The 16,811-nt window shown below is 41.2% G+C and overlaps 1 protein-coding gene across 28 annotated transcripts in view; it reads left to right on the top strand.

The window, feature by feature from the left end:
- LOC100624559 (myomegalin) overlaps positions 1–16,811 on the top strand; it is a 216,415-nt gene that overhangs the window by 52,339 nt on the left and 147,265 nt on the right. For 18 of the 28 annotated variants that reach the window (XR_002343706.1, XM_021090661.1, XM_021090678.1 and 15 more), the window contains exon 4: positions 15,525–15,635. Coding sequence is in view for 25 of the 28 variants with exons in the window: in XM_021090661.1 (XP_020946320.1) it covers positions 15,525–15,635 (111 nt within the window). In the remaining 3 variants the exon portion in view is untranslated. Of the gene's footprint in view, positions 1–15,234; positions 15,636–16,811 lie in introns of those variants that run through there. The other 10 variants (XR_002343709.1, XR_002343708.1, XM_021090681.1 and 7 more) reach the window with 3 other exon arrangements.

Here is a 16,811-nt window from a genome sequence, read left to right as displayed (position 1 = left end):
ATACACTAGGTACTTTTTAGACGCTGAACATATTTTATTTCAGATCTTTATAGGTTCATTTTCCTAGCTTATGAGATAGGCATTATATTACATCCATGATATGAGAAAAGAGACCAAGACGCAACCTGAAGAAAGCTGTGCAGTAAAGTAGCAGAGCTACGATAAGTCCCAGAGTCAAGCTTCTTGGAAAAATAAGAGGACCGTTCAGAGAAGGAGAGGTTTACATTAATGAAACGTGTGCAATTTGGGTTCATGCAGCGAATCAAAATGGCAAATGCTATAGAAAAGTCATGGAGGGGTGGGGGTTTGTGGCCTTAAGGCCTAGAGAAGGCCTCCACTGCCCTCTCTGTTTACACATTTTTAATAATGTTGTCTTTAACATGAAAGTGCCAGCAAAATCAGCTGCAGTATTTGCTTAATCATAGTCTGAAGCTAGCTTTTCCTGGCAGTCTGAGTCCAACCACAGTGAGTCAGTCTGTTGAGGCCCCACCCAGCCTGGCAAATTTTTCCACTTGGGCCTTGGAGTCTGGGGGGCAGGGGGCAGTGAGTCCTAAAAGGGACTTTTCTGCCTTTATGGAGATCTGAGTTATCATGGCCTGGGTTTCTGTTCTGGTTTAGGTGGGTCTGGGTCATGTCAATGCTGCCTTTAGGCCCAGCTATTTCAAGTACTTCTTGAGTTTCTCTGTAATTACAGCCTTGGGAAATGCATGCCACTGGTGAAGTGAATTTTCTTTCTTCCCTTTTTTTAAGCTCCTCAAACTGCAGTGCCCCAAACAGACTGGTTTTGATTTCACTAGTATCTTGAGACTTTCAAAAAGTTACTAGGTGAGAAGGAAAGGGGGTAAATTCTAAACTTTCAGCTATCGTAAGCACAGGATTTTTTTCTTATTAAATGTAACTTTTCAGAAGGATTCCACACAGTCATTCCACCAAACCTGGGCAACCATTTTCATTCCTAAGCAACAGTGCCAAAAATAGGCATCAAATCAATTACTTATTCTTAAGAACTATGAGTAAAAGGAATGATTCAAGTGCTGTAGAGGACACAGAGAGGTATACACTCTGATAGAGGACCTAAGAAATTTAAATTATACAAAATTTAATTTAGGAGTTCCCATCGTGGAGCAGTGGTTAACGAATCTGACTAGGAACCATGAGGTTGAGGGTTCGATCCCTGGCCTTGCTCAGTGGGTTAACGATCCGGCGTTGCCGTGAGCTGTGGTGTAGGTTGCAGACGCGGCTCAGATCCCACGTTGCTGTGGCTCTGGCGTAGGTCGGTGGCTACAACTCCAATTAGACCCCTAGCCTGGGAACCTCCATATGCCACGGGGGCAGCCCTAGAAAAGGCAAAAAGACAAAAAAAAAAAAAAATTTAATTTAAATAACATCTAAGTCACCAGTGGAATGGATTACAAGATTAGAATAATTGCCAATCAAATGTATGTCTTTAAAACCTCAATGTAGGACAAAACATTTTTTCCTAATTTGTATTCATACATATATGTAAACCTTACAAAGTTATAAATATTGACTCACATTTGGTTATACAAAGTAACTTTATCAAAAAGAATGAAATTTTAAAAATTGAACAACCCTGAAAATTCCAGCAGATGTGGTTACTAACACAGAAAAGACCACTTTTACAGAGAAAATGGCACTTGAATAATTCTTCTTATTTTTTTATTATCTCCCTTCTGTCCCCTTATTAGAACTTGGTTTCTTCTCCTCTTCACTGTAGGAAGAGAAGCTCTATCTTTCTTCCTGTGGACCCTGAGGAATTTCCATTCCAATGATAAAATGTTTAAATAACAAAAATAGGAAGTTCCCTTGTGGTGCTGTGGGTTAAGGATCCGGTGTTGCCGCTGCAGCTGTGGCACAGGCTGCAACTGTGGCATGGATTCAGTCCCTGGCTGAGAGAACTTCCACATGGTGTGGTGCAGCCAAAAAATAAAAAATAAAAAAAGTAAAATAAGAAAAATAATTATGTCAGTTACTGTTTATTGAGACAATGTGCAAACCTCTGTGAATGCACTTGATTTGCATTTTCTTATTCAGTTCTAAAAACAGTCTTTTAAGGTTAGTACAACCATTGTTTTCGTTTATCCAGAGAGGGACACTGAAGCTATGAGAAGACTGATTTCCAGTGATTGTTGGGAAGAACTAAAGCTGGGATTTTTTTTTTTTTTTTTTTTTTTTTTTTTTGCCTGTTGTCTTTTTTTTAGGGCCGCACCCGTGGCACATGGAGGTTCCCAGGCTAGGGGTGTAATCAGAGCCATTGCTGCCGGCCTATGCCAGAGCCCCAGCAGCACCAGATCCCAGCCACATCTGCGACCTACACCACAGCTCACGGCAACACTGGATCCTTAACCCACTGAGCTAGGCCAGGGATCAAACCCGCAACCTCCTGGTTCCTAGTCTGATTCGTTTCCTCTGCACCACGACGGGAACTCCTAAAGCCGGGATTTTAACTGCAGTGTACTGATTCCAGAACCTGAACTCTCAGCCACAATTTCAGTACGCCTCTCTTTGGACAGCTGATCCCCTTATGCATCTGTTTGCAACCTAGGTACCAGGGCTGTTCGAGCTGTTAGATGCACAGTGATTAAGCATGAACACGTGAAAAGATGTGTGTTGAAGGATGAATGTTTATTCAGTATTTGCCTACTAAAAATATTAGAAATAATCTAATTATTCATCAAGGTGAGGATTGATTATTTCAGGCATGGTGTAAGCATACAAAAGAGTATCATAGAGCAATGAACTGACTTGGAAGGATGTTTATACTAACAATAACAAATTTAAGGTTAAACAATAATGTGAATATTCCATTAAATAAGACCTCATTTTGAGGAAGAAAAACAGAAATGTCTGGAAGGATATAAACCAAAATATGTATTGTGATTACCATGGGTGATGGGATTAGTCATGTTTTTTTTTGCCGCCTTTATAACTTTTTGAATTATTTGAATTTTTAATAATGTATGTTCATTTCATTTATTTAATCATTCAACAAATATTTCTAAAGTATTTTACTATGTTGTACAAAGCTTACTATGTACAACATAATGTCATAGGCACTGCAAATATAAGAATGGTTAGGCAGGCATGGTTCCTACCTCAGAGAGTTTACAGATGAGCCAATTACAACAGAAGGTAATGATTACAATAAAAGCAAAGAGTTCTTCACATTATACAGCTGGGCCCCTAAACTCGGTCCAAAGGGCAGGAGAATTCAGGATACATTTCCTAAGGAAACTAAGAATTGGCCACTAATATGGGCTGGGAGTCGAAGAATGAACATTCCTTGAAGAGAAAACAGTGTAATCAAGATTTGTATAAGAGAAAGAACTATACTAAGTTAATATCCTAGAGCATGGGTGCTAGGAATTGAGGCTGGATTGCAGGGGGGTGGCGCACATAAGGGCTTTGCAGGTTATGCAAAGGCTTTTAAATTTTACTGGAGCCTTGTGGGAACTGCCGAAAGCTCTTAAACAGGGAGGTGTCATGATCAGATTTTCCTTTCAGACACATCTTTTTGGCCTCTGTATGGACTCTGGATTAGAGGAGTCAAGGGTAAGGCGGAGAGGGCATTTAGGAGGCTGCTGTGGTATTTGAGGCAAAGGTTGGTGGTGATGACAGTATAGCAGTGAGACGCATGGGTGGATGCCAGTGAAAGAGATTTCAGAGGCAGAAGTGACAGGACTAAGTGACTGATGGATGTATGACCAGTGAGGAAGAGAAAGCCCAACTATAACCTTCCACCAATTCCTCTCTCCATTTCCACCCCAGGCTAGGTTGTTACTCTGTTTAAACTTCTGGAGAACCTTGCACTTTTGCTTTAATAACATGATGTATTTGTTCAAACTCTGTCTTTTCTGTTAGAATCTGAGCTCCACAATCGCAGAAACAGGGTTTGTCTCATTGCCTTCTAGATGTAGTGATTAGTATGGTGCCTAGTACATAGTAGGCTTGCTTTTTTCTTTCCTCTTGTGTTTTGGGTGAATGATAGTAAGCATTATTACTTGGGCAACTAGTAGTTGATGCCATCCTCTGAGAAAGGGAATGACTAGAGTAGGCACATGGAGTTCTTTTTATAATCATTAAAAAGATTGATTGGTGGCTCAGTGGTAACGAACCTGACTAGGAACCATGAGGTTGTGGGTTCGATCCCTGGCCTCACTCAGTGGGTTAAGGATCTGGATTTGCTGTGAGCTGTGGTGTAGGTGGCAGATGCAGCTCCGATTAGACCCCTAGCCTGGGAACTTCCATATGCCATAGGTGCAGCAGTTAGATGAGTTTCATTTTTGCAAAGAAATTAAAGAGATCCTTTGTGTTCTGAAGGAGCTCTAATCTAATTGCTAGATAGTCAAACAGATATCCAATAAGAGTGGATATGTAATGCTGAGGAGGCCCTCGGGAGGAGCCCTTACCCAGACTTTAGGGTCAGATAGGCTTCCTTTACCAGGTCATATTTAAATCAAGTCCTTAAGGGATAGTTGGAAGTAGTTAAGTCAGAGCTGAGTGGGAAGGAAACAGGAATGACTTAGCAGGCTGACGCTGCGACCCATGAAAAGTCCTGGAGGCAACAGAGAGCCAAGTACAGAAATAGGAGGCTCTTTGTCATGGCTGGAGCCCTAGAATGTTAGTTGAGGTTCACTTTGGTTGTATGTCCCCCATTATGCCCCAGCTCATGGTCAAAGTCTTATTGCTACAGCCGTGGTCGTCCATGGTGAACTCAGCTCTTATGCCTAGAAAAAGTCCTAATTGTGCCTTTGAAATTGCCTTCTTTCCCAGAAGAAGATGGAAAAAGAACTATTGAAAGTCTAGAAAAGTAGGTAAGGCCATAAACTGACATGTTCTCCCTAAATACTAGATATTCAGCAGGTAATCATTCTGGGTCCACAAACACCAGGTCTTGCTGGTGCTGGTCAGGCCAAACTGCAGGAGAATCTAGTTTGGATCCTAGGAGTCCTTGGGAGCTCTCAGCATCAGTGCAGCTCAACTGTCGTTTCTGCCATGGAGCTCATTTCACTGTCTCTCACAGCGCTATTTCTGGCTGGGCCTCTTATTTTTAGTGGCCAGGGAAGTTGTTATTTGTTTTGTTTGGGTTTTATATAGTTCGTAGTGCTCTAATGTGACGATGACGACACCTTTTTATTCCAGGATCGGGGGTGGGGTGGGTGTGTATCTTTGGTGGGAAAGGCAACAGGAACATCACTGGAACCCCAATCTTTTATCTGCACAGTGACACTGCCTGAGATAGGGTTTATTTATCGACCTGATGTAAGAGCTCTGTTGTTAGCTCTCTTGCCACCAGGCCAGTTAATTTAAGAAAAGTCTGTGTAGGGCATGGGTATTGGTATGCTTCTGAGTTTAAGGGAGAAAAGTGAATAATATTATTAATATTTTAGCATTTAAGGGAGTTCCCAGGTGGTCTAGTGGTTAGGACTCCGCACTTTCACCGCTGTGGCCTGGGTTCAGTCCATGGTTTGGAAACTGAGACCCCACATTAAGCTGCTGCACATTGCAGCCAAAAAGAAAAAGAAAAAAATTATATTTAAAAGACTGTGAAATTTCAGGGATTATGTTGAAATTTCAGAAGCAGAGTTTCAGAAAAAAGATTTGTTTGTTGTACAACCCAAAAGAAAAAAAAAAAAAAAGCCAGGTGTTTTTGGAGCTCTAAGTCTACTTTTGGAGGCAGGCATCAACAGCTGGCTTCTGGAGTGCTAGACAGAAACCCTGAGTCAATGTGAAAGGGCCAATGAGGGAAAGACCAAGTTGATTGATTGACATTTTCCTTGCAGAATGTTCTGCAGAAGTTATGTATACTCTTCAGAACAGCCTAATGAGTATATTCTCCTGTGTCAAAATGTAGAATGGGTCAGATTATAACAAAAGTTTTGATAGAACATAGCAGTCCGTGAGTTTTCAATATTGAGGACCACTCAGAGGATACTTCATCTAGCCTTTATGTTAAGGCCCCATAATCTAAGTAGGGTTAATATATATCTAGAAATGGTCAGTTTAAACCATTTCCTTTTTTTTTTTTCTTTTTGGCCACATCGTCAGCATTCAAAAGTTCCTGGGAACGTATACCGCAATAATAAGAGCCGCAACAAGTGACAACATCAGTTCCTTAACCTGCTGAGCCACCAGGGAACTCCTAAACCATTTGCTTTTAATTGAATTGAATTGAACTTTGAATCTTTATCATTAAAAAAAAATCCTTTGTAGGAGTTCCCATCATGGCACAGTGGAAACGAATCTGACTAGGAACCATGAGGTTGTGGGTTTGATCCCTGGCCTCACCCAGTGGGTTAAGGATCTGGTGTTGCTGTGAGCTGTGGTGTAGGTCACAGATGCGGTTGGGATCTGGTGTTGCTGGGGCTCTGGCATAAGCTGGCAGCAACAGCTTTGATTAAACCCCTAGCCTGGGAACCTCTATATGCCACAGGTGTGACCCTAAAAAGACAAAAAAAAGACAAATAAAAAACCTTTGTAAGAGGCAAAGGACCAGACATGTTATTTCTCCCAGCTCTGGTTTCTTTCTTCTTTTTAAAATAACAGCTTTATTGAAATATAATTTATATATCATAAATTCACCCCTTTACAGTGTATAATTCCATGGTTTTAGTCTATTTAATGATTTGCACAACAATTACCACTATCTAGCTCCAGGACATTTTCATCACTCCCCCAAATCCATCATACCCATTAGTAGTCACTCCCCATTCCTTCTTTCTCCAGGCCCTGGAAACCACTCATCTGCTTTTCCAATGGATTTGCCTATTCAGAAAATTTCATATAAATATAATCATACAATATATGACTTTTTGTGCCTGGCTTCCTTCCCATTAGTATAATGTTCTCAAGGTTCATCCATGTTGTAACATGTGTCAGTACTTCATTCCTTATGACTAAGTGGTATTCCATGGTGTGGATATCCTAAACTCTGTATGTTTATTCTTCTGTTTTGGGATATTTGCAATGTTTCTGCTTTTTGACTATTGTGAATGATGCTTCTATGAACATTCATAGACAAGATCTCATGTGGACATATGTTTCACCTCATTTGAGTGTATACCTTGGAGTGGAATTGCTGGGTCATATAGTAATCCTATGTTTAGTCTTTTGAGGGTCAGCTTTGGTTTATTCATCTTGGAAATGGAGAAAACTATGGTTAGTGTAGGTTCAGGTGATTAGATCCTCTAGGGTCACAAGGAAGATTATCTATAATAGATAAGAATACTTTTTGAAAATATGCAGGGACCCAAGGTGGAAGTACTTTTTTTTTTTTTTTTTTTTTTGGCTTTTTGCCTTTTCTAGGGCTGCTCCCACAGCATATGGAGATTCCCAGGCTAGGGGTCTAATCGGAGCTGTAGCCACCAGCCTACGCCAGAGCCACAGCAACGCGGGTTCCGAGCCGCGTCTGCGACCTACACCACAGCTCACAGCAACACCGGATCCTTAACTCACTGAGAAAGGCCAGGGATCAAACCCGCAGCCTCATGGTTTCCAGTTGGATTCGTTAACCACTGCTCCACGACGGGGACTCCATCAAGGTGGAAGTACTTTATTAGTCGCAAGGGAATGCTAGGTTCACAAGGGTCCTCTAGTGTCATGATTAAGGCCCTGATGTATATGAAATATGGATCAGACTGTGCTCTTCCACTTCTCCATGGGCAAACCAGCTAACTTCTTGATGTCTTACCTTCCTTGTGTGTAAAATGGGATTATAATATCTAATCCACTTACTTCACAGTGTTGTAGTGAAGATAAAATGAAACAATACATATATGGAAGTGCTTTCTCTATTGTCAAATCCTATGTAAGTGATTGTTAAGATAGTGTATCTAATTAATTTTGCAATACAAGTCAAAGCTATTCAAAACAGTCAGAAATTAAACTTTTGTATTTCTTCAACTTAGACTTTATCAGGAAAGCATAGGGACTCCCAGATACATAGATGTATTCTAAATAAGATATTTATATGTGAAGCAAGCATCCTCCTCCTCCTCTTCTCTCTGCTCCATCCCTCCCTGCATATCCCTTCCCTCCAGTTCAAAACAAGTGGCATTCCTGGCTTTATTTCCACTGGATTCTAAAGAGCAGCAAGTACTCTGTAGCCATTGGTGTGCCTTTCCCAAAATGCTGTTTGGAAAATATGACAGCAAAGTCTACGAGGGTCATCCTTAGGTCCCAGTAGTTGTTGCTGCTTTGGCCTTGGAAATATCACATCCTTTGTGCTCTGTAGTCTCTTACTCTTTCTGTACAAGGAAATCAGAGCACTCAGTCTGATGGGGTAAATTCCCACTACCCTCTAGGGCTCTGCTGTAAGAGAGCTGGTGGGGTGCTCTGAGATTCTTCAAAACGTGACAGCTCACTCTTTGGTGCTGCCTTTGCTGATAATGTTTCTATGAGAAAATATATTTTAAACATAGAACCTCTCGATGGTTGAGGACCTTAAACATTCCCTAAAACTAACCCCTAGCTGATGTGTGAAGATTTTAAACAATATCTTGTTAAAAATAAACAACTTTACAAGTGGTTTTTAGTCGATTCCTTTTTGTGATGGAAATTTCCTATTTCTTATAAATGTAAGTGTTAAATAAATATTTGATGCATGAATGTTTAGGTGGAGGGTGGTGATAAGTTCATGACATCAACTCTACTAGAGAATTTATTCTTATATCTAGTCAATAGCTACCTTCCTGAAATTCCTAGTTTCAGGCCCTTTAAAAGAGTTTTTTTTTTTTTTAATTTAAATAAACTATTTCACAGACAAGAATATACCAAGGACAATAAAACATTTGTCCATATACCCAATATCTAAATTTTAACACATATTATTTTCACTGTCTTTGCCTCGGGTTGAAAAAAAAATTCATATTACAGATATAATTGCAACACTCTTGATAGCCTAACAGGATCCCCTCTCCTAGTTGTTTCCTACAGTTAATTACTATTAAGTATTTTTCCCAAATTCACACAACCAGGAAATAGCAGAGCTGGGATTTGAACAGAGATCCCTGTGGTTTGAAAGCTATTGCTCTTTTCAAAGTTCCGTGCTACTCCACCTAGATAAATATGTACGATAGTGATAATACTTATTTCTAATTTGTAAGTGGATAGTAAAGTGTCAAGGGTTACTTAAAACACAATTCTGTTTCTGTGCTTACCATATTCAGTAATTTAATCATAATTTTATTTTTCATGAAATGTAAAGCTATGAATTATCACAGCTATCAAATTAGTGGAGTTTAAATTGCAGCAGAAGTTTCATATTTAAAAAGAATGTGTCAATTAAGGTGGTTAATCATTTTTAGTGGGCTGGAACTTTATTTTTAGGAGAGGAATTGGTAAGAGATTAATATGTTTTCAAGCATTTCCATTATAAGAACTATCTGGGGGGTCTGAAGATGATTAAGCAAATGTGAAATAGTTTTTTTTTAAAGGCTGACTTGACAGTTGGTTATGTTAATGGGGCATGACATAACAACAGCTGGGTTATAATCCTCCTACTATTGTTGGCATTGATTGAGCTCTTATTAAAGTCTTATTTCCAGTCTGGACTAATACATCAAGAAGCGATGGGAAGACAAAATAAAGGAAAGAGAAGGGGAGAGCCATTAATGTTTAGGAAAAATATTTTCAGAGAAGAGTAAAGATTTTCAGTGCCCTATGTGAAAAAAAACAAAGATAGATGCACTGCCCCTTGCTCAAGAACTTGAAGTATTTATTTCCCAAGCAGTGGAGAGCTTATCCAAAACCTCTTAGAGGCCCTGATTTAGGAGCGCTAGTGTGTACAGCCCAGGTGTATGTGGTTTTGTTTGTTAAATCTGTAAAACACAAACAGGTTAAACAAAACATAAGTACAGATAAACATTCTTCTTAGCGGCTGCCAGCCCTCCCTCATTGCCTTCCTCTTCACCCTTTGCTCAACTGAGAGTCAGGATCTGCCTAAAGGAACAAACTCAGGCTCCTCCCTCTAACTTTCAAGATCTTTCTAAAATGCTTCTTCATTTCCCATCCTCTTGGTTCCCCACTATAGGAGAGTGTGTGCCCCTTTGTTTCAGTCCAGTTGGCCCTCCACCTTTGCTTATGTTCTATCTGCCTCGATTGCCTTATATTCTCCCCTCAGCCTCCACAAGCTTGATTCATCCTTTAGGGAGAGCTGAAGTGTCAGTTCTCTGTGGAACTTTCTCTGGTAGCTTTTCTTTCCCAATTTCTGTAGTTTTTACTATTTGTGCAGTTCATACTGTCCTTTGATTATTGTTTGGCGTATATTATTCCACATTTATTAAGAACTCTTGTGCAAAGCTCAGATTCTGTGTTGTGTATTAAAATTAGGTTGTTAGAATAATTTATTTTTACTTATAAAATGATCTTCAGGAATGCTCTTCATCCTATAAGATGGCAGAGTCTTGTATACAGATTGAGTTTCTATTAGAAGTAATGCAGTGAGGTCAAAGTGAGCAGATTATTATTTCTCCTTTCTTTTAGTCAACAAGTGTTTTTTGAGCACCTACTATGTGGCAGGCATCATTCTGGGTAATAGTGATATAGCAGTGAACAAAACAGGCCAAAACCTTGACTTTCTCATGGATTTGACATGCTAGTAGGGAAAAACAGACAATAAACTAAATACGTATATGTATGTATTTTAAAAGATGGTAGGGCAATGGGACAAAAAAAAAAAAAACAATGGAGATATGGAGTGCTGGGGTGAGGCATAGGATGAGTTAGTTTTAAACAGGGGAATCATTTCATTGAGGAAGTGACATTTGATCAAAGACTTGAAGACGGTGAGGAAGAGAATCATGCAGGTAACTAAAGAAAGGCTTCACCATTCCGAAGGATCAACAAGTTCAAGGGGCTTAAAGAGGAAGAGTATTGCTGTTTTTGAGAAACAGCACAGTGAAGAAGCAGTGTGTAGCTACAGCAGGGAGGAGAGTAGTAGGGAAAAAGTAAAAGAGGTTTCACATTATGCAGGACCCTTGGCCTTACGGGCTCATGAAACGACTTAGCCTCTCACTTTCAGTTATATGGAAGGCAGTTGGGGGTTGCCAGCAGAGAAGTAATCTGACATATTGTAAAAGGCTCGGTGGCTATAGGGGAGCAAGGGTTGGAGTGGAGAGACCAGATAAGGGGCTATTCAAATAACTTGGGGGAGAAACCACAGTATCTTAGGCCAGGGTGGCAGAGTTACCAGTAGCAGTGGTGGTCAATAGATTCTCTATATGTATTGAAAGTAGAAATAATAAGATTTATAGACAGATGAGATGAAGTGCATGAGAAAGAAAGGTCAAGAATTACTCAATGACTCAAAGTTTTGGACCCAAACAACTGCAAATATTGACTGGTTACAAACTGAAATGGGGTCCAATGAGGAAGAAACATATATGCTGGGAAAAATCAGGAATTCATTTTTATATATCACAAGTATGAGATATCTATATTCAGGTAGAGATTTCTTTTGGGAAGTTAGATTGGAGTTGAGGAGAAAGGTCAAGATGGGCATATAAACTTAGAAATTTAAGTGAACAAAAGATCGCTTTTTTCCTGCCGTCACCAAAATATCATTTTTCTACCATCACCATTCTAGCAGATTAGTTCCTTTGGAACTGTTAAACTTTTCTATATCTTCGGAAAGTTATGAGAATAAGTGAGCCATCCCATATTTAACAAATCAAGTCAGCAAAAAAATGAAATATGTATGCAGTACTTATCTATTCACTAAGTCAACAAATATTTCAGAAATGCTTCCTAAATATTATGTAATGAGAATACAGAGACACAAAATATGCCTTGCCAGCCCTCAGAACACTCTGGTCTGATCAAAGTGACTGTAAACTGCCCAGTGGGGATGAATTAACTAGAGAGGTCTTCTAGGCTGTTGTGGGGGCTACAGGAGTATAGAAAAAGACATGCAAGTCATTGAAAGACATGTAAGTCATTGATCTTTGGGATGCTTACAGACTAGTTGGAGAAGTAAACACCTGGAAAATTAAATATCTCTAAAAGATGTAAATAACCCTTCAGACAACAGGAAAGCAATAAATACCATAAGGCAGCATATGGGCACTTGCCAAATGTTAATATTTGCCTTAGGAGCTCCAGAGGAAGAAGTCTTCCCAGTCTGGTGTAGCAGGGAAGGCTTTGGGTGGAATTCGGACTTTAAAAAAAAGGCTTGAAAAAAGAGGCAGGGTTTCTTGATGGGGTGTGATGAGGTTTTTATTCTAAGTGATGAGATGCCTGTGAAGGGTTTTAGGTAAGGGAGATGATAGGATAAGATGATAGGATGTTGTACAAATATTGTTTTCAAAATAATGGGGTTTTCAGCCATAATAGGGAGAAGAGACAGCTGGATAAATTCTGGCAGACATGGTAGATATTGCTGTAAAAGTTTTTGCTATGAGGTTTGTTGTGAGAATGGCATATTCAAGTTGAACTATCTAGCAAAGGGTCGGATATGTAGGGCTAGATCTTGTTTAAGAAAACTTACTTGGAGATTTAGGGGCTGTTTGGGAGGCAAAAGTGTTAGCCCTAAAAGTAGACAAAATCTTTACAGGAGAAAGTGTGAAAAGAAAAAAAAAAACAAAACAAAAACAGAAGACTAAGTACTAACCATTATTTAAGCACTTGCTTTAAAGAGCCAGCAAAAACACAGAAAAGAGGCTGGAGAGATGGAAGAACAAAGGATCACAGGGCACAAAAGGAACTAGGCAGAAAGAAATATCTAGGTTGGATAAGAATATCTGCATTCATATGCAATTTTACTTTCCATAAAATTCCTATCAAATTATCTTATGTGATGAAAAAGTCCAAGTAGACATCAAAAGCATAATTAAACGGTAATCTAGAGTCTGTCACCTGGTTCCCCCTGTGGAAAATGGAGGTAATAATAACTACGTTATTCCTCTAGGAGCTTAGACCAGGAAAGGTCCTTAAAAATCACCTAGTTTAGGAGTTCCCATTGTGGCTCAGTGGGTTAAGAACCCAGCATAGTGTCCGTGAGGATGTGGGTTTGATCCCTGGCCTCACTCAGTGGGTAAAGGATCCAGTGTTGCTGCAAACTGTGGCTCAGATCTGGCATTGCCGTGGCTGTGGTGCAGGCCACAGCTGCAGCTCCCATTTGACCCCTAGCTTGGGAGCTTCCATATGCCACAGGTGTGGCCCTATAAAGACTAAAATAAAATAAAATCCCCTAGTTTCCAACCACTTCATTTTATAAATGAGGACAGTTAGGTCTCTGCAGAAGTGCACTTTCAAAGTCATAACAGATTATTTAGTAACAGAGTTGGAACCAGAAAAGGATCTTCTTGAGTTTTAATTTAGGTTTTTCTTTTCCCTACTGTCTCTAACTAAGCCTAGATGACATTCATTTATTCTAAGAGCACAGATTTAATGAAAATAGCTAAATGCATTTTAAATGTGTATTTTATGTTTGTTTTTTAGGGCCACGCCTGGGGCATATGGAAGTTCCCAGGCTAGGGATCAAATCAGAGCTACAGCTGCCAGCCTACACCATAGCCACAGCAACACCAGATCCTTAACCACTGAGTGGGACCAGGGATGGAACCTGAGACCTCACGGATACTAGTCAGGTTTGTTACCGCTGAGCCACAGCAGGAACTCCTAAATGTACATTTTTTTTTTTTTAATGAGGATATATTGTCTTAAATTACCAACATTCTATGGTAAGAAGTGCGTTGTCTTAGAGAATGCTAAGTTCTAATTATGCCCTCCTGAGGCTACTTTATTCACTCAAACTTTTCTTTCAAAGTACAAGTGCAGCTCCTGGTTGAAATTTGCTTTCTGTCCCCATCTCAGTAAGAATTAATCACTCTTCTGGGTTCCCATAGACAAAACTTATTAGTGGGCCATGAAGTCAATTCAGTGGGTCACTCACTCCCAGAAAGAGAAATGGAATAGAAAACATCAGAATTCATCCTACACAGTCTTGGCTAACTTTACTTTGTGGAACTTTTACTTCAGTTGTGTGTGTGCACACATGTATTGGATTGCAGGGTAAAATGTAGAAAGTTTGAATAACACAAACCTGGAGGATTATAGCATAAAACACACACTCCCATATCTCTATGGACACATAGCTCTTGAAGAGTTGGGACTGTCTTCATCTCTGGATCCCCCATGGTCAACATACCTTTCTGTGGGTACAAAGGGAATGTTTATTGGAATTACTATGAAGAGTTAAGAATCTTTGGAGAATGAAGAGCTAGCAGTTTGAAGAAGAAATGAGTACTCGAATTAAGTATAAACCTTTTCTTTCACTTTGGATGTTAATATTAATTTGTTTCAAGCAAGTATTACAGCACCCAAGAACCCGTGTTTGCATCTGTGCTGTGGGGTTGTCTCCTGGTCACCTTCAGTGTCCTGTGCAGTGTGGTATAAATAATACTTCCTGCTAATGTTGCAGCTGTCATTCAAGGATCTTAAATTGCTCTCCGAGCAGGATCTGGTGATGAGGGCCTGGCTCCATTTGGCAGGTGCTGGAGTTAAGAACTAGTGACAGGGTGAAATCTCTGGGCTCCAGACTGACGCCTCCCGCCTTCACCTCCCACCCTCTCTTCTCCCTCATCTTGTGGAGGGAGGAGCTTTTGAACTTGCCTCTTGGAGCTTGTGTAACAGATAAACAGAGTTTGCAAAGATTCCACTGAACTAGAAGATTGGCCCTTTCATTGGGGGTGGCTCAGGTGTGTGGGGCAGGGGCGTGGTAATAAAAGCTCTTCATTTAACCGCCTCAGGGCTTGAAAGGTCCAGGGAGAAAAACTATGAAGGAACTGATTAGAGGTGAGCTTCTGGATCATCAGAGGAAATTAGAAACCTCTCTGCTTAGCTGTTCTTTAAGATTCACACCTGACAGAAAGGGGATATTTGATACCTAGTCACCATTTTGTAGGCCATTTTGTGCACTTGTGCTCTCCTCTATAGCAACCTTATTTCTTGCTTCTGGCCACACTTCTTTGGGTTTTATTGTGCTAATCAGCCACCACCAGGAACTTAAATACACACACACACACACCGCACACCTTCACGTCCTTCTCTTTTTTTTTGCAGCCCCACCATCACCTGGGATTACTCCTATTCTCCATTTCCTGGAAGCTTCTGGGGGTCAGCCCTGTCTCTCTTCTGAGAAACTGCTAACTGCCTACAGTTGGGCCTGGGAGGCTGAGGGAGGGTGACAGCCGAGTCCTAGCTGGGAGTCGGGTTACACCACTTGTGTCTGCGTTCACGCAGCATGTTCCTCTGTCAGGGATTCCGCAAATATCTCCCGAGGTAAAAAAGGAAAGCGCGTTGCTTTCCAGCACCCAGAGCAGCGAGCCCAGTCCCGAGTGCGGGAGAGAGCGCCAGCCCCCGGGGCCATGTCTCCGTAGCCTCAGCAGCCGGCAGCTTCATGCCGAGGTGCAGCTGCACCACGTTCCTGGGGTGAGGGGGCGACTGGGCATGCTCCTCCCCATGGGTTGCCCACCATGTCTAATGGATATCGCACTCTGTCCCAGCACCTCAATGACCTGAAGAAGGAGAACTTCAGCCTCAAGCTGCGCATCTACTTCCTGGAGGAGCGCATGCAGCAGAAGTATGAGGCCAGCCGGGACGACATCTACAAGCGGGTGAGTGTGGGGGGCTGCCGCTCCCGCGCCGTCGGGGCCTGGTGCTGGACGCATCCGTATTCTGAGCTGTACCTAGTTCGTGCTGTGCGTATCAGGCTGGGAAGCAGGTTCCCGCTGGGCCTGGTCACCTTAACGCCGGGTGTCTTTGGACAAACCCATTTCACTTCTTCTGTGTCTGTTTCCTACTTTCCTGCTCTGTAGAGATCCGGAGCTCGATTAAATCAGAGGCTTTCAAATTCTGGTGTGGAACTTTGTAGAACAATCCCCTTGGGGGCTGGTTTAAAGTGTGGATTCAGTGCCTCACCCCGGGATTCTGATTTAGTTGAGGGGGAGCTTAGAAATTTGCATTTTTAAACAAGCCCCAGAGGTGACTGAAGCTGGTAGTTTTCAAGTCACACACTTTGCTTGGAGAAGGAGCCCTTCTAGCTCTGGCACAATGCACGCAGGGAATGATGCCCTGGAGAAAATGGCAGAGGCTGAGGACATTTCTGTTCCTTGAGAAATTCATGTTTGCTTTTGAAGGTGATGATACAGCTGAGATTTTAGGACAGAAATCTTAGGCGTTTTCATCTTTAGGAATAGTTCATCTCAGAATGAAGAAAGGGTGCTGATGGAAAGAACAGCCATTGGCCTTGGGTGGGGTGGGAGAGGGTCTCCCTGGAAGAGTGGGCTAACCTCCACTGGTGGGTAAGTAGGGTGGGGAAGGAAGGCAGAGGGAATTGGCTGAGTTGAGGGTGAGATGAGACAGCACCTTGGGAAGAGAACATTAGGCTGTGGGTTACAAGGATTAAGCTTCCTAACTGGCTGCCACATTGGTTGTTTTACCTTTCTTAGTGTCTGTGCAAGGGGGACCTAAAGTGGCCTGAGTGACCTGGAGCTGGTGGCCCCTGACTTTATCAGAGATTCTAAATTTTCAGCTGTTTATACTAGAGAACTCTATAAATATTATCTCTGTGTGCTCTGTCCTGTTGAGAGAGAAGGTAGAGAAGCAATACAGGCTGCTAGCTAATACCTTGGATCAGAGGAATAACTCGTGTCTATGAGACCCAAACCACTATTTGGTAAATTCAACTAATACTTGAGTATTTTCTGTCTTTCCTGGATTTCCATGTTTTAACCTGAATTTTCCTAAAATTGATCCTGACTCATCTTTCATCTTTTATGTGATGTACCTTG

The sequence above is a fragment of the Sus scrofa genome, chromosome 4 (assembly GCF_000003025.6).
Source record: "Sus scrofa isolate TJ Tabasco breed Duroc chromosome 4, Sscrofa11.1, whole genome shotgun sequence".
Classification (NCBI taxonomy): domain Eukaryota; kingdom Metazoa; phylum Chordata; class Mammalia; order Artiodactyla; family Suidae; genus Sus; species Sus scrofa.
The sequence above is the reverse complement of the archived record's forward strand: the minus strand, read 5'-3'. Positions and strand labels throughout refer to the sequence as shown.